We start from the raw sequence: 17,841 nt of genomic DNA on the forward strand, positions 1-17,841 counted from the left end.
CGTCTGTTAGTCTATAAGGGGCCACAGGACTCTTTGCTGCTTTTACAGATCCAGACTAACACAGCTACCCCTCTGATACTTGACATCTGTAAAATAGTGCTAATATTTCCTTTACATGCCATGGCTATTTAGAGTGTGAGCTCTTTGAGTCAAGGAATGTGTCTCATCATGTTTATAGTTTCTAGCACAGTGGGGCAGGCGCTGATCTCACTTGGGGCCTCTGGGCACTCGTGTAATAAAAATAAATATGAATAAATGGTATTTGACAGAAAAGACCTGGTAAGAAGTGGGAAGAAATCAGACAGACTAGCAAATGTTTGCATTCTAAAGAAGCAAACAGGAGGAGCACACACAAGTATGTACAATGGGCATGTGTCAGATCCGACATCAAGGATTTTTTTCAAGTAGATTTCTTAGGGGGAGGCAAACAACAGAAGACCTCTACATTTTGAAGCCAGTGACAGGATGGTCATGAGATGTCTTTTCAGAATATCACAATTAGCAACGCCATCTTTCTTTCTTTCAATTAAGTCTCAGATCTTCACGCCTTTTGTTAGTCTGGGTACAGGAAAGAAATGGCCCTGGGTGATGTTGGTACATAATTGCTTCCTGGGGATGGATGAAGAACAGGTCTCCATGCTGATGCTGTTAGAACAGGGGTGGGCAAACTTTTTGGACTGAGGGCCACAATGGGGTCCCAAAACTGTATGGAGGGCTGGGTGCAGTGTATTAAATTGCTCCCCGTAGGAATGTGCTACTCACGGTGTACTACTTACGACTGCTAGTCCTGCTGCTCTGACCAGTATGGTCAGAAGATGGGGAGTGGGGGGGTTAGATAAGGGGCAGGGGTCCTGGGGGGCAGTCAGGGGACAGGGAGAGGTTGGATAGGTGTGGGAGTCCCAGGGTGTGTGAACAGGACTTGGGGCATTCAGGGGACAGGGAGTGGGGGGGGGGGTGTTGGAGAGGGTGTGGGGTTTTGAGGGGGCAGTTAGGGGTGGGAGGTCCTGGGAGAGGGCAGTCACGGGACAAGGAACAGTGGGGGTTGGATGGGTTGGGGTTCTGAGGGGGGCAGTCAGGGGACGGGAAGTAGGAGGGGGCAGATAGGGGGCAGGGGCCAGGCTGTTTGGGGAGGCACAGCAGTCCAGGTTGGTTTGACATGATTTGCTTTTGACAAAACCATTCTGACTGTTACTTATCTTCTAGATGTTTGCAAACTGATTGCTTATTTGCCCCATTATCTTTCCAGGTGTGACAGTGCATCCCATAAGGCTTTATGGAAATATGCTCAGAATGTGTTTTAGGCAACATATGCCATGTAACTTATCTCTGTAAAACTTATGATCTACTGAATCTATTAATCCTATTTGTATGCATTTATCATTTTTGTATTCCAAGTTATGAAAATTGGCTGTGTACTGGCTTGATTTCTAAATGACTTTAGCAGGGCATTTGGTCAGTTCCTGGAGAAAGGAATGTTGAAGTTAAGAACCTAATCAAGAAATACTTAAAGGAAAATGAATCTTGGAAGGCTCCAATCCACATAAGAAGTCTACTTGAGGACGTTCAAGGTAGCATGTGATCCATGGCTGCTACCTGGTAAGAAACTGTGAGTCATGCATGAACATGTGACTTGCCCAGGTGACTCCAAAACTCCATCTTGGAGCTGGGCTTTGCATAGGAAAGAGGAGGGGGTCTCCACCCACAAGAGAGTCTATTTAAGGCTGGGGAGGAGCCCTCCATTGTGTCTTCAACTGGCTAAAGAGAGCACCTCCCCATCCCACCCCACCCCACCCCACCCAGGATACCTGAAAGAAACTGGAACAAAGGACAGTGACTGCAAGGGGTGTGAGTGATTGCTGGACTCAGGCTAAAAGGAGATTAGTCTGTAAAAGGGAGCATTCTGGAACTGGTGAGGATCTTATCTGTATTCAGTTTGATTAGACAGATTTGCGTGTTTTAGTTTATTTTGCTTGGTGACTTACTTTGTTCTGTCTGTTACTACTTGGAACCACGTAAATCCTACTTTCTGTATTTAATAAAATCACTTTTTACTTATTAACTAACTTAGAGTATGTATTAATACCTGGGGGAGCAAACAGCTGTGCATCTCTTTCTATCAATATTATAGAGGGCGAACAATGTACGAGTTTGCTCTGCATAAGCTTTATACAGGGTAAAATGGATTTATTTGGGTTTAGACCCCATTGGGAGTTGGGTATCTGAGTGTTGAGACACGCACACTTCTGTAAGCTGTTTTCAGTTAAGTCTGCAGCTTTTGGGCACTTGGTTCAGACCCTGCGTCAGTGTTGGAGCAGACGGGAGTGTCTGGCTCAGCAAAACAGGGTGCTGGATTCCCAGGCTGGCAGAGGGAAAGCAGAGGCAGGAGTACACTTGGCACATCAGGTGGCAGCTCCCAAGAGGGTTTCTGTGATCCAACCTATCACACCGAGTACAGAAATTATGCTGACTGGTCTGTAATCCCCTGGGTTGTCCTTATTTCCCTTTTTATAGGTTGGCACTATATTTGCTATATCTCTATATAAAATATTTTGAGTCTCCCAATGCCGACGGGATATTGGGATATTTGGATATTGATTAGAGCTAGATGAATTTTTTTGGACCAAACTTTTTTTCACCAAAAAATGCAGATTCAGGTCAACTGAAATATTTCACGAATTCCTGCTGAATTTTTTTAAATTAAAAACACAACTCAGAAAAGATCTGAAAAAAACCAAAACGTTTAGTTTTGACATTTTCTAAATTTTCAATTTTTCAATTTGAAGCAACTTTTCATTCTGAAATGTCAATTTCATTATAATTTTATTTTAAAGGGTAAAAGAGTTAAAAGTAAAATGAAACATGTCATTTTAGTTCCAACAAAATATTTTATTTTACTCAAAACAATTCATTTCCTACTTTTCTGTTTTGCCAAAACTTCTAATTTCAGGTTGACCTGAAATGATTTTCTCCCTTGGTATTTCAGGTTGGTCAGTTAAACAAAAAATCAGCTATTTGCACTGCTCTAGTAGTGGGTTTTCTGTTCAGCCTGTTGTAGAGATATGGGAAATTGTGAGCTAAATCCAGATTTGGATTACGATACCTTTCCCATTCATACACCTCTGCCCCGATATAATGCTGTCCTCAGGAGACAAAAAAATCTCACAGTGTTATAGGTGAAACTGCGTTATACTGAACTTGCTTTGGCCCCCTCGTTCCTTGTTCCCTGACTGCCCCTCCAGAGACCCCTGCCCCTAATCACCCCTAGGACTTCACCTCCCTCCTCCTTGTCCCCTGACTGCTCCGACCCCTATCCACATCCCCCGCCCCGACAGGCACTTGCCAGCAGCGGAGGGAAGCAGAGCAACGTGGCCCCAGCCCGCTCCACTCCACCACCTCCCAGCCGGTGAGTGCGGGGAGGTTGGGGAAAGGATGCCTCCCCATACTCACCTGCAGCAGGAAGCGGAGTGATGCAGCCCCACCCCGTTCTGCTTTCCTTGCCCCAGCCGCAGCCGTGTTGCGGGTGGTGGGGGGACAGGGGTCCTGCACTCACCTGCGGCGGGAAGCAGAGCACCACGGCTGAGAGCTGGCAGAGTGGAGTGGGCTGAGGCTGGGCTGCTCCATTTCCGCCGCTGCTGGTGAGTTCGGGGGGGATCCCTTCCCCCAAGCTCCCTCCCTCGAGCGACATGACTGGGGCAAGGATGAGGGAAGTGGAGCGGGCTGTTCCTGGCCCAACGCTAATCCCTTGGGCCACTCTGGGACTCCTGGGCCCCAAAATTGCCCCCCACAGCTCCTGCCTCCTAGACCGGGGTGGGGGGGGGAGAGAAGCTCCTGACCGCCCCCAAGATACTCTGCCCCTTATCCAACCCCTTGGGCCCAACCTGGCACCCTTAACACGCTGCTCAGAGCAGCGTGTCAGAGCTTTACCGCGTTGTATGTGAACCCGTGTTGTATTGGGTCATGTTACATCAGGGTAGAGGTGTAGTTAGGGGTGTTTAGACTAAGGGTTTGAGCCTACTTTACACAGGCAGCACTGCACAACAACTACTTGTCTAAAAAAACTTGTCTTCCTACCTACCACGGTTTCCATCTTGTCCTGAAAAAGCAATTAAAAAAACCCCAATTGGCAAAAGTTAAGCACTGCAGATCAGTACTCTGGCTTTCACTTCCGGGGACCTGGGCGACGATAGCTGTAGGAAGATTATTTAGTTAATCTTTAGTCCCTGACCCTGAAAACACTCATACATGTACGTTGCTTTACTCAGTTGAATTGCCCCATTGACTTAAGACGACTCATGTGAGTAAAGTTCCAAAAGTGTACATTTGCCTGATCTTTAATGGGCAGTTGCTCAAAGGAACAGGAGGAGAGGGGACACCACATACTTTTGAACATTTCAGCCACCATTCTGGCTGTGGATCAGGCTTGAGTTTCGCTGGCTGACGCAATTTGGGGCCCAGGTGTGGAATAGCAGGTGTGCTGCAGGTCAGGTCTTAGGTTCACTGGCACAGTGATGCTTGTAGGTATGGAGTCTTCACAGCACCTTAAATACCTGGTTTAAGCACCCTGCACAGTAGGCCAAGCCTGGTTTAAGTTGGCACTATTGACTCTCTATGCTATCGTGAGCATTAAATACAGACATAATCTCTGGACAAAGAGCCTGTGCAAGGCTCCAGGATTCCAGGAACATTTAACACACACGTGCAAAAAGGCCAAGGGACTGAAAATGACTAATCCACATTTATCAAGAGAAATATGAAGTGAAGACCATGGAGTCTGGCAAAAATAAAAAGGCACTTCTTTCCTGCATGAGAGGAGGAATTTCAAGGGCCAGGCCTGGACCTTACAAATAAAAGATCAGTGTAGGATGGGATTTTCTAAGTGTTCTGCATTGGTAAAACTCAGCTCTTATTGAAATCAATGGCAAAACTCCCCCAGATTTCAATGGGAGCAAAGTTAGCTGAACACTGAGTGCCTTGAAAATCTCACAATTTGTGAGTGAATTAAATACTCAGATAAGGCCATACAGGGTAAAGGAGGCAGCATGTTCAGCCTTTGAGCGGGGAACATGTAATTTGCATTAACAGCATCATTCATCTAGCTAATTAAGGAACAGAATCTAGTCCTCAGCCAGAGGGGACCAAGACCATAATAAAAGATCTTCCAGATAACTAGGGGACTCCGGGGTGAAGATCCTTGGAGCCCCCTACTGGCATGTGCAGGGAAAGAGAAGTGAAGTAGAGAACGTGCTAAGAGCAATGGAAGCTATGAGCTTCCTCCCATAAATCTGTGTTTCTAACTACAAGTTAAAACTAAAGCAAGGGAGGAGAGAGGCAGGCCAGCGAAGCTGAAAAAGCATTGCAAACTCATTTGAGATGAGTAGTGATAAGCTGGCCAGGCTGCAGCCCCCATCAGTTCAGCAAACACTAATGATGAGATGAGTGCAGACCGTCACTGGTGATAAAGAGCCAGCTAAACACTCTATTAGTTTTCCATTTTGCGAATTAATGTTCTTTATGGCAAGTGTACACTCGCCGGCTAATGAATTGTCTCGTTAGAACTGCCTGTGGCACATCTTGGCTGCCTCTGCTGGCAGGCATAAATTTCACATGGAAATTAGCACTTTTAAAAAGGCAATAATTCCTTTAAAAGTGGTTTGTTTTCCATTCGTTTCTGCAAACACACTGCCTGGAGAAAGGGATTATCAGGGGAAAACACACCTCTGAGTTCGAAGAGAGGGAAAGAATAAGAGAGCAGCAGAACATTGTAGCCTCGGGGGAGTGCAAGCCATTGAAGGTGAAGATACCCTCAGACTCACTGGACATTTTTTGAATCCGAGCTCCTGGTAGAGGATGGAAAGAAACAAATTCCTATTCTAAACAGAAATGAACCTAATGACCTACAGGGTAGATTTTCTTCATTGGAAAAAGCCCTCATACCTTATCTGCTCCTGAAGTACATGGATTTTATAGTTCTAGGGTCTGGACATACAAGAATCCCATTGTGTATGTCCGTTTGCTCATCTAGTGCATCACTAGGCTAAGATGCACTTTGCATTCTAAGTCCCCTGTTTTCTGTCACTTATACCATCGTTTCCTGCCACTCCCCCCAAAAAGTTTCCTCTTGGGTTGAATTCTCTCATGTTTGGCTCAGGCCTGGTCTACACTGGGGGAGGGGCGTTGATGTAAGATACGCAACTTCAGCTATGGGAATACTGTAGCTGAAGTCGAAGTATCTTATTCCGACTTACCTCCCATCCTCACTGCGCGGGATCGACGTCCACGGCTCCTTGTATCGACTCCGCTACCACCGTTTGCTCCGGTGGAGTTCCGGAGTCCACGGAGCGCGTTCGGGGATCGATATATCATGTCTAGATGAGATGCGATATATCGATCCCCAAAAAACTGATTGCTACCCACTGATATGGAAGGTAGTCTGGACGTACCCTCTGAAACGAATTGGTTTGGAACGCTTAACAAAAAATCCCTTCAGCTGCTACTGATTTAGCAGAGGCATTTTTCACCTGTTAAATGTTCAACACCCTCCTTTGCATACGCTTGGCTAGCTCAAAAACAGCTGCAGGCTTCACCTGGCTAATTCACACTAAAGACTGGGGGTGAAATCCCTGGCTCCATTTAAATCAATGGCAAAACTCCCACTGACTTTACTAGAGCCAGGATTTCCCGGAAGAGCTCATTCCTTCCCTCACTGAACTCAATAGGAGTTTTGTCACTGATTTCAATGGGAAGCAGAGATGAGGACCCACTGAGGGTTGTCAAAATTTGTGAACATATGCACAAAAATGATTTAGAAAAACAAGCCCAAGGCTGCTGTTTTACAAAATACACCTTGCTCATTTAGTTTATGAAGAGTACTTGAGTTTTAGTTGTTAATCGCAGTACTTCATAGCATTCAGAGTAAACGTACGACATGTTTCATAAAATTCAATTAGTTACTGACCAGCTAACAGCACTGTCATCTCTGCTATGAAATCTTTGTGAAGAAGTGAAGTAAGAATATTGGGTATTTTGAGAGAGTTAAAGGATTTGTGAACATGTGCATTTTAGCAAGATTCAGCTGTATGCTGTCTTGGTGAATTGCACTAGATACATACAGAGCCAGTACCAGCCCTGAACGCCACTTTGATTCCAGTCCTGATCTTTTAAATGCTTATAACAGAGCATAGCACTCACTGGGAGCATTCTCCACTGCCATCAGTGGGACCACACTTTGTAGTGAGCACTAGCTGCAAGATCTGGCTCCAAGCAGGACACAAGACAGTAACAGATGACAAACAAGGGGGTTGGGACCTTGGGGGCTACAACAGCAAGAGATAATGAAGATAAAAAGAGATGCTTTAGTTACATACACATCTTATTGATTTATAGATTCCTCTTTAGAGTGTGTGTGATTTTGGACATAGTCTTTAAAATTTATTTATTTAAAAGTTACTAAATTAGTTTGAGGGAGCTAAGTGCATGAAGGTGGTAGGAATGGAGATCAGTGTTGGAAGACAAACTGAAAGTAGTGAGTCTTTCCAGGAATGATCTGGAGAAGGAGGGAGGAGGTTCAGGGGTATGTAGGGCTTCTGTTTTGGGGGGTTTATTAATTTCGGGGTTATTTTCAGCAATTTTTTAGTTTTATATAGATGTCTAAAAATCAGGGTGTTTTGGGGCTTTGTCTTTGTATATACTGTAATGAGCAATGCATATTACATTATATATTATAGACATTACTCATTCCAGTAGAATATATTGTAATGCATAATCTTTTTGCAAGGTTTCGTAGTGAGCTTTAATGTAGCATTCTTTCAGACAGCATTGTGTTAAAATACACTAAAGAATCTTTAGTGCAGGGGTTACACCAGGGGTTCTCAAACTGGTGGTCGGGACCCCTCAGAGAGTTGTAATGTCATTACAGGGGGGTTGCAAGCTGTCAACCTCCACCCCAAACGCTGCTTTGCCTCCAGCATTTATAATGGCGTTAAATATATTAAAAAGGGTGTTTATTAGAGGGGGTCGCACTCAGAGGCTTGCTAAGAAAAAAAAAGTTTGAGACTCACTGGTCTATATAGACGAATTAATGAGCAACATGTTAGTGTGCTTTAGAAATTACACACATTACTGCACTGTGGATACAAGTGACCATGTCTGGTGGTGATCTTTTTTTTTTTAAATTGCAGTGTTTCATCAGTTAAAATCCAAAACCTGAAATCCTATATGGATGCTACAGAGGAGCAGGGAGGCTCTTCCTGGTTTAGGCGGCAAAATGGGACGAGGCAAAGTACCACACATAGGAGAGGAAACAGGGGGAGTAACAGATTATCCCCCAGACTTATAAGGAGCAGTGCAGGCCCAAAGTCACAGGCTGACTTCTCTGCCACCAGCACTAACTGGAATTAAAGCAGAGTTTGCAGCTTTCGGTTTTCCCAGTTCTCACAAATATAACGTGTGCAGCCAGTCTTACTGCATCAACACCATGAAATGACCCTTTGCTGACAGTGCTTGTTATAAACGGGTCCTCCTGGATCCCCTCAGCTGGGTCTGAAAACTGTTTTGACTCATCTACACCAGCAGTTAAATTGTTTCCAACACCAAATGAGGGAGGGTCAGGCGGACTGGCTGCTGCTGATCTTTGACACGAATGAGCCATTTTCCCAGTAACAGATGGACAGGTGAGCCTTATGCATGGACTGAACTGGATGTAGGGCATCAGTGGGGAAGACGCTCCTGTATGCTGCAGTCCTTGAAGCTGGTGCCATGAAGACTGGCCTTGCATTCCTGGGGTCACAGATGAGGAATCTTTATTGGAAGACTGTTTGATTGCACTGCTAATTAGGTCACTTCTTTATGTGACAATCCCCTGTGCTTCAGCGGGGGGGGGGGGGGGAGAAACTGGAACAAGAGTAATTAGTATCATCATAACTTTCAGCTAAAGAGCTGACCCCGACGGTACCAAATCAATGCCCAGGACTCTGTGGCACAGCAGTATACATGTTGGCTAAGAAGAAAAGCCATGAGCTCGGTGGATCCAGGTCAGACAAACAACTTTCTAATCCTCTCACCATTAAATATTTGATGCAAATGGTCAAGGGGGTAAGGGCACTATCTGCTAATCTACAAGGGCAGTTTCTGCACAGACATATCAGGAAAGAGCGTTAGGACACTGAATGAGAAGGGTAGATTGCTCTCAAAAAGGAATATCAGGACCCGGCTAACACAGCTGGCTGGAGATTTGGTGCCCAATTCCAAGTGGTCCAGAAAAGCAATGAGTCGCTTGGATCACAAATGCCATAGAAGGACATGTGCCAAACATTTGTGCAATCAGATGCCAAAAGTTCTTCCGCAAAGCACAGCCACAGCCAGAATAAGTGACTGTGTTAAAATGTCCCCTTCCCACTCAGTGTATCTGCTCCCTTCATGCATGTCAAATATTGCCTGCTGACTTTACTGACACAGACAAGTTTTCACTGCTTTTAGTCCCGCAGAGCTAACTCAGCTATGGGAGCTCAGATCTGCTGTTGGAGGCTCACATCCGTAGCTTGGTTTTCAAATCCCCAGGCAATTTTGTAGTGCTGGCAGTTAGATAAAAATCCCAGTCTAAGCCTTTAAATCCCTCAGTTTGGTCCAAAGCCCAGTGAAAAAGAATGCACCCAGAGCCCTGCTCGGGGCTGTGTTACAGTTATGGTTCTGATACCACAGCACTTTGATGAAGCATTTTGTGCTGTTTAATGTTAAAGGCAACACTGTCTGTAACCAGTACCCAATATTTGAGCCCTCCTCCATGATATATGGCCTGACAGGAGTCTGCACTCTGACACCATCCTCCTTTTAGGGCTTCTACCATTGACTGTGTGAGTGGCTCAAGGTAGCCATGTTGTGGCCATTGCACCTGAGCACCTCTCATGCTCTGAGAGTCCAAATCCTGCCTGACAGCTTTCTGAGATGTCTGAATTCTGCAGAGGCTCCTTCACGAAATTTTGCGTTTTCGGCCTGTGTTATGCAGAAGGTCCATCTAGATGATCATAATGGTCCCTTCTGGCCTTAAAATCTATGAATCCCTGTGTCTTAGGGCTGCTAGCAATCATGATTTTGCTTTGGGGAACCTTACGTGATGGAATACACTTCCCCATGACACCTATATCACACACTGTTTAAAACAACTGACCTGCATGATAGGCAGAGGGTAGTGGTGTCAACAGCAATGGAGGGAAAAGGGCATGGAGAGGCTTTCATGATGAGTTTATCTTATTTGTGTAATAACCAAGAAGGGATGTCAGATCGACAGGATGAGATGTAGGATTGTCTGGAGGGAGACAAGTAGATTCCTGAGTCATCAGTGCAGATAAGGTAGCTGAAAATCTGTGAGTGAGCATGATCAATCAAAGCAAGACTGGCTCAGCAAGAAAAGAGCGAAAGTGAGGACACTGGGACCCCCTATGGGTAGGGCCCTACCAAATTCATGGTTCGTTTTGGTCAATTTCACCGTCATGGGATTTAAAAAGTCATAAATTTCATGATTTCAGCTATTTAAATTTGAAATTTCAGTGTTGTAACTGTAGGGGTCTGACCCAAAAGAGAGGGCTGCGGGGCGGGAGGGGGGAATTGCAAGGTTATTCTAGGGGGGGTTGCGGTACTGCCACCCTTACTTTTGTGCTGCTGCTGGCGGCACTGCCCTCGGAGCTGGGCAGCAGGAGAGAAGCAGTGGCTGGCTTGGAGCCCAGCTCTGAAGGCAGCGCCTCTGTCGGCAGCAGCGCAGAAGTAAGGATGGCATGGTATGGTATCACTATCCTTACTTCTGTGCCGCTGCCTTCAGAGCTGGGCCCTTTGCCAGCAGCTTCCACTCTCTGGCCACCCAGCTCTGAAGGCATCAGCGGAGAAGTAAGGGAGGCATGACGTGGTATGGCCGCCCTTACTTCTGAGCTGCTGCTGGAAGGCGCTGCCTTCAGAGCAGGCGCCACTCTCCAGTCACCCAGCTCTGAAGGCAGTGCAGAAATAAGGGTGGCAATATCACAACTCCTCCTACAATAACCTTGCAGTCCCCCCACAACCTCCTTTTGGGTCAGGACCCCCAGTTTGAGCAATGCTAGTCTTCCCCATGAAATCTGTATAGTATAGGCTAAAAGTAGAGACCAGATTTCACGGTCCGAGACATGGTTTTCACGGCCGTGAATTTGGTAGGGCCCTTCCTATGGGCAGTGGAAGAGGAGGAGTATGTGAGGCCATAAAAGATATGAAGAGAAGAAACAGAGGACAGCCTTGTGAAAGCCCAGAATGGATAAAAAGTTGAGAAGCAGGGGTTCTGACCCAGCTTTTAGTGTATAGAGTAAGTGTACCATTAACTTTTTAAGTATCCTGAGGATACTTGAGCTGAGGAGTGGCATGGATACTGGAAGACAATAAGACTGCTTATGTGGCTAAAAAGAAAAACTCTCATTTAGTCTAAGTTATGTCTAAGCAACGGGAATTCATCAGAGAATACAAGCACTCAAATTGTAGCACTTTAAGCTAATGGTAGATATTTCGCATTAAGAGGAGATTTACGGCATTTTCTGTTAAAAAAATCCACATTTATTGCACTAATGAAGCAGACACATTCGTTAAGTCCTCCTGTTGCTGCTGGAGGTCAGACAGACATTTTGTAGTCTTTAATTATTCTGGCTTTTAAATAAAGTTATCTATTAATAAAAGGTCTCTAGTGAAAAAAAAAAGAGTCTCAGTGAACAATCGATCCAGTGAGATGTGTTCCAATTTCAGCAATGGACAAAATAAGGTCCAACTTGAGGGAAATATACCCACATTTAAGAGCTTAATTCAGTTAATTTGAAACGTTTGGTTAAACATAAAGACCCATCTCGCCGTAGCAGCACAGGCTGACGGTAAAGAGAAAGGCATCAATTACAACACCACCTCAGGTCTGATTTTCATTTATACTAAGGTTCCTTTACACCACTCTGCCAGCATCAAGGTGCGCTAAAGTGGGCGTAAATCGTGTGCCCATTCACACCAAAGAGCAGTATAAGGGAGCTTTAAAGTGTCATTTTTAAGGACATCCCTTTGTGAGTGATGAAGGCTGCTTTTCTTTAACAGCCGAAGCTCTCTGCTTAGGCAATAGTAGACAGACAGTGAATGGCAAAAAGAAGGCTAATACCCAGCGCTGTAAGTGGTCCAGCTTTGTCTAGACACTGTAGCAGCCTTACTCTGCAAGCTTTGCACAGTGCTTTGAGGTCTACAGATGGAAACTGCTAAGTAGTATTAATATGACTGTGTCCCATTGACAGACCCCCTGCAATACCTAGGCACTGTAGCTGGGAAACCTCCGTTACATTAACATTTTATTTCTACTTTGGAGTAAATTTAGTGTTCATAAAAGATGCTGAATCTGCAGCCTGCCCAGTAGAAACAGAAACTTCCTCATGCTGCCCCTACCAATATGCCTCCAGTTCTGGAGCGATCGCCTGTGGTAGGAGGAAGATCGCCTGATCTGCAGAGCCCTCACATAGGGGAAAGGGACAGGTCAATCTAAATGGCGTAATCACTCCTCGGTTGCTCTGTAAAGATGCTGACACCCTAATCAGATGGTCACCTTTGTTATGTGGATTTCTGTTTGCTACAAACTGTCCTGGGAACCACCAACTCCTCACACAGAGATTTCCAAGGGACGTGCTGAGTGGCTGCTACATTTTTCTACAGGTCAAGTTCTTCCCACATTCACATCCCAGTTGAAGTCTGACATAATTTGGACCTAAAAAAATAAATCGACTCTGCTTTAAATCACCAGAAAACTAACTCCAGAAACTTCGACTAAACAACTTGAATACAACTGATAAAAAGGGCAAAACACGACAGTGGTGAGTATTACAGTGCTATGAGAAAACCCGCTGGATTCACCACTAATCACAAAAAACATTTCCAAACTCCCAGCTGCCAACAGCAAAGTAGAACGGGTGAAAGGAATGAACTATGAGGCCGTGTAGACAGAAGCCAGGGTGGTGTGCTAGTTCCATGACATGAGCAATAACTCAGGCTGTCTGGACGGGTGAGACAGGAATCAGGAACAAAAAGGGAAATACTTTCCCAAGAGGATTAAGAGGCAGAAGAGGCTGTGCTCACCTGCAGGCAATTATCATAATCAAGCCCTAATTACATGTGCATTGGCAGAAAGACGGTCAGTGGAAGGATTCAGCATCTTTTGGTGAAGACGCTCCTCCATCTCCAGCTGACTAGAGCTAAGGAAGCTCCTCTTTTCCAAGAGTGGGACAAAGCTGCAAGGCGATACCCTTCTTTGAAAGAAGCTGATACTGCAGCAAATGCAAAGCTCCTTCTGTGTGGGGGGGAGATGGGGTGGGGAGGGGATGTTTCCACAGTATGATGCTATACCTTCCATTAAAATCTCAAGTATGGTTGGCTTGGCTCAACACAGTAATTAGCTGCACGTCTAATACAAAACAGTGAACTGCAAGGTTCACTTAATTCCAATAAGCAATTACAAGCCACGTCTCTGAAATGGCAAGCATGCAGATGAGGGAGTGTGCTTTCTGAAGTGGGTTTGCTGTTGGCAGCTGGGAGTTTGGAAATGTTTTTGTGATTAGTGGTGTAGCTAGCGCAGCCTCTGGGCAGGGAGAGGTGCAGCCTCTGGGTGGGGCAAAGCCTCCAGGCAGTGCAGCGTGGCCTCGGCGGCAGTCTACAGTAATACCAGGCTGCCCATGCAGCTAGGTAGGCCTGAGCTGGAAAGTTGGATTCCAGATTTGAATCAGAACTTTTCCAGAGCTCAAAGCTGTTTTGAGCCAGACTTCTGGCGCGTTCCACTCCAGACACTGGACCAGCTGTGAAGCTAAATAAAACCAGGCTGAGGGGAAAACTTTAGGAATTTCCATTTGAAGGTCTGGCTCCCTGGTTATCAAATCTCTCTCTCTGCCAATCCCCCCTCCTCCTTCCCAACACCTGCCCGCTCCAGCTCCTGGGCTCTCCCAAGCTCCTTGGATTGGCCAGAACAAGAGAGGATCTCTGCTTCCACACTCCTCAGCAGGTTTTCAGCTGGCGTAGACACCTGCCAAAGGAGCTTGGAGCACTGCTGGACAGTACCTGCCCCAACAAGTCCACTGCCCCTTCCCTCCCAGCTCTTCTCCCTACAGCTCCCACTGATCAAACTACTGCCCTCTCTAAGGCTACGTCTGCCCTCCAAGGTAGGGGGGTGATTCCGAGCTTGATCTGACATACTCATGCTAGCTCATCAAATCTGCCACTCATGACTGCCCATGCTACCGCGGATATAGTGCTATTTTTAGTGTGCTAGCTCAGATGAGAGCTAGCACCAGTATGTGCACATAAGCTGGGCATCACACCACTGGCTCCTAGTGTAGACATAGCCTAAATCTCCAATATAGCAGCAAGTGCTTCCCTTTTTCCCATGCAAAGGCAGCATGGTTAACCTCACCCACAAGGAAATGAGATCCCCGCCCCCTTCTCTATGTCTTCAGAGTCCCAACTCTCCAGGTTCCACCATGTGCACACAGCTGCTCTCTTCCTTATTACACATACAAAAAAGCCCAACTCCCATCTTCAGAATCTCTCAGAGCTACACTAGCGCCTAACTTTGTCCGAGGAGCCGGTTCAGAATATGCATCCTTGTTTTCAACACTCCATGGGCTTGCTCCAGGCTACCTTGACCGTGTCTCTTTCTTCTGTACTCTTCTCTAATACAAGCCTCCTCTTTGCCCCTCTCCGCGCTCTTGCTACTGTTGCTTTCCTCCATCTCTCCTCCTGACTGAATCTCCATCCCATTTCAAGCCTCCGTCGAAAGCCTCATCCAGTCTCTGGGCTCTCTTCTAGTGTCACTCTTTTTCTTATTATTTCTCTCTGCATTTGTGTAACTGAACTCCGTAAAGTATTTTCAAATGCATTTTTATGAGGTTTCTTGCTCTGTTTAACTGTAGTCACATTTCACTTTCTCTCTCGCATCTCAGCATTGTCAACCCCAAATGTTCAAAAACAATGAGCTCTCACAAATGAGACTGGCTTCAAGATCAGGAGATTTAAAATAAAACAACTGTGTGTGTGTGGGAGGGGTCATTTGTTTTCTGGTGTTTTAGACTTTAGGGCTCATGTTTTCAAGCTTTTCTCCAGACCTACCAGGACTAGACTGTTTATAAAAATGAAAGCAAAGAGTCTCATGTCACCATGTGACTCCAAGAGCCAGGGCTTCAAGAAGAGCACCAAATATTGCAAGATGCACGATCAAATCATGACCGCTGGCTACACTGGGATATTGTTAGACTGTTTTGCATTTCTGCCTTGTTTTCAATGTTTTTCCAAACTGTTACTTTCTCTCTTGTCATACCTCTGACCCACATAACATCTGCTTTGAAGGAACATGGGGGAACCTGGAATATTCATTTCAAAAGGGAATCTCCCTTACAGGGAGTTATTCAAGTACTGGAAGCAATTCTTTGTTAGAAAATGCTTTGTTAACATAACTCTGCAGTGAGTTTTTATGCTGCTTTTTCTCTTTTCCACAGCAACTAGTGCCATGTGAACATTTATGGGTTAATCTGCTCTTTGGGCATCTGATGAACATGTGTAGGATCCTGGGAGCTGTCACTGTTTCATCATTCCAGAGAGACTGTGGGGAGTTTCTTTAAAGTTCCGTCTGAAGGTTTTCTTCTAAATGTTCTGCTGTTTTCCCCTTCGGTACTCACTAGGAAGCAGAATGCAACAGTGATGGATGGGAAGCATCCCTATATGAGCCAAATCTCAAAAAACCCATTCCTGGAGCATGCATATCCTATTTGTGGAAACATCATTCCTACTCCTGGTTCACTAGGTCAAAACTATTCCAAGTTAAACAGACAGACATATTTTACGGATCTTCAATCTCTTCATCTGTACGATCTATGGATGGGGAAATGTGACTGAGATCTCAATGTGTGGCCTTTCCTGAGAATATCACTAGGATGCTGTTTTTCCAGCTGAGGACTAGTCAAGGTATTACTCTAATATAGCCTCAGAAATCTTCCTCTACAGAAGGAAGAAATAGAAACCACACATGGAATGATAGATGATAATGGACCAAGTATATCCTTGGGTTTACACAAGATTATATACATCTTTACATACACATCGGTACATTGTACAAATGTACAAACTTAACCATAGCTGAAGTAATCTCTCCAGGGAAGAAAGGCAATTCTGCCTTTATGTTATCTCAGTCCTCAGAGTCTCTTTAAACTCAACATAAGTAACTGCTGACTGTAAGAGTCCAAAGTCACTATATGCAAAACAACCAGTTGAATGTAAATTGGTGTCTCCAAGGTGTTAGGCTAATGTCATTATCTTCCATCTTCACACATGCACACAGTACACAACCCGTCTTACAATGCATCTAGGTAAGACGACAACATCTTGTCTTCCAACTTCATGACTGTGCATTACAATTCATTTATGCATAATATTCAGAGGGCTTCCGAAGGATAGTGTTCTAAGGAGGGAATGGAGAATCGTATTTGTTATATCTACATACAATGAGATGGAGAAATAGAGGAGGGAGGAGAGGAAAGTCCCACTTCTATTTAACATATAATCCACTTAAAATTTGCTTGACTACTCAGGCTAATTCAGTCACTTCCAGCAACTTTAATCCTTAAATGGTTATTGTTAAAAAGAAGTTTGCATTCCCTTAAAAAACAAGAGAAAAAGAAAATGGCTTTGTCATATCTGACTGGTTTGAAAAATATAAAATCCAATTCTGAAGAAGTGCAGATAAGGGGAGAGCAATGAAAGTGCCATCAGCTTAGCAAACACTAAATAATGAACAATGCAGAGACTGCCCGGCATGATAAAACACTCTATTAGGAGGACTGTTTTTAAATGAGTGATAATTGTGGCACATTCTCAGGGAAAGGTTATTGAATTTTTATCTGTAGTAAGGGGCCTTTTGACAGTCCAACCAAAACATCACCTACATATAGTTCTTTCTTTAGTGGAACTCATAAAAGACTTCCTTAACCTCCTCCACCTCCCGGTTCCCTACCACATTTTCTTACATTTACAGTTGGGTGAGCATGCCTGAAAATGTTAACTATTTTCTATATATTCATATTCACGCAACATCTGCTATTTCATTACCCAAAAAAGCCATGGGCTATCTATAGGGGAAGGCACTCTAAGGAGGGACATGTGTGTTGGGGGGCAGTTGAGGGAGGGGGCTAAAAGACACAAGTTATGGAAATAGTCCAATAAATGTACTTCTGATAATACAACCAAGAGTGAAATCCTGGCCCCACTGAATTCAGTGGGAGTTTTGCCATTGACTCAAACAGGTCCAAAACTTCACCCAAAAGCATCAGCACAGGTCAGGGCCTACGGAAACGAACGAAAAGCTGGGCTTCATCGTGCACACGTACACACACAAATGACTATTCTTTCTTGTAAGAATGGGTGGACACAGAGTGTCGGGACGACATGCCCCAAGAAACAGCTATGAAGGGAGACACGGATAACAGTAGGTAAGAAAACAAGTCCCAAAATTAAACAGTGATACCATCAAGATTGAGAGTCTCATCTTATTATTGTGGCCCTTTGTCCTGTTCTCTTCTCCCCTCCCTTGTTGTCTGTTGCTCTCAGGCGTTGAACCATGTCTGAAAGGAGATTGTACGTTTGTGAGAACAGGGTCCGGCTCATTTGTTCTGTAAAGCATGCCGCCCACACTTGGTGCTGTATAAATAATACCAGTCACTGAGTTTGATAGCTGAAGTTTCCAGACTCTCAGAAACCCACGTTCCCATTTCTGCCTCAAAAGGAGAACCTGGGAAAGTGCTTTTATTGATTTTCAGTGGTTTCTCTTCTCTT

At 44.9% G+C, this 17,841-nt stretch overlaps 1 protein-coding gene across 3 annotated transcripts in view; it reads right to left on the reverse strand.

Moving 5' to 3' along the window:
* Positions 1 to 17,841, reverse strand: part of EXOC4 (exocyst complex component 4) — a 634,239-nt gene that overhangs the window by 53,118 nt on the left and 563,280 nt on the right. The window contains exon 15 of one of the 3 annotated variants that reach the window (XM_075063746.1): positions 16,373 to 16,471. The exons of 1 other annotated variant lie outside the window; for it this stretch is intronic. In XM_075063746.1, coding sequence (XP_074919847.1) covers positions 16,446 to 16,471 — 26 coding nt within the window. In that variant the 3' untranslated portion in view covers positions 16,373 to 16,445. Of the gene's footprint in view, positions 1 to 16,372; positions 16,472 to 17,535; positions 17,631 to 17,841 lie in introns of those variants that run through there. One more of the 3 variants, XM_075063741.1, reaches the window with a different exon arrangement.

Source organism: Chelonoidis abingdonii, chromosome 1 (genome assembly GCF_003597395.2).
Source record: "Chelonoidis abingdonii isolate Lonesome George chromosome 1, CheloAbing_2.0, whole genome shotgun sequence".
Lineage (NCBI taxonomy): Eukaryota > Metazoa > Chordata > Testudines > Testudinidae > Chelonoidis > Chelonoidis abingdonii.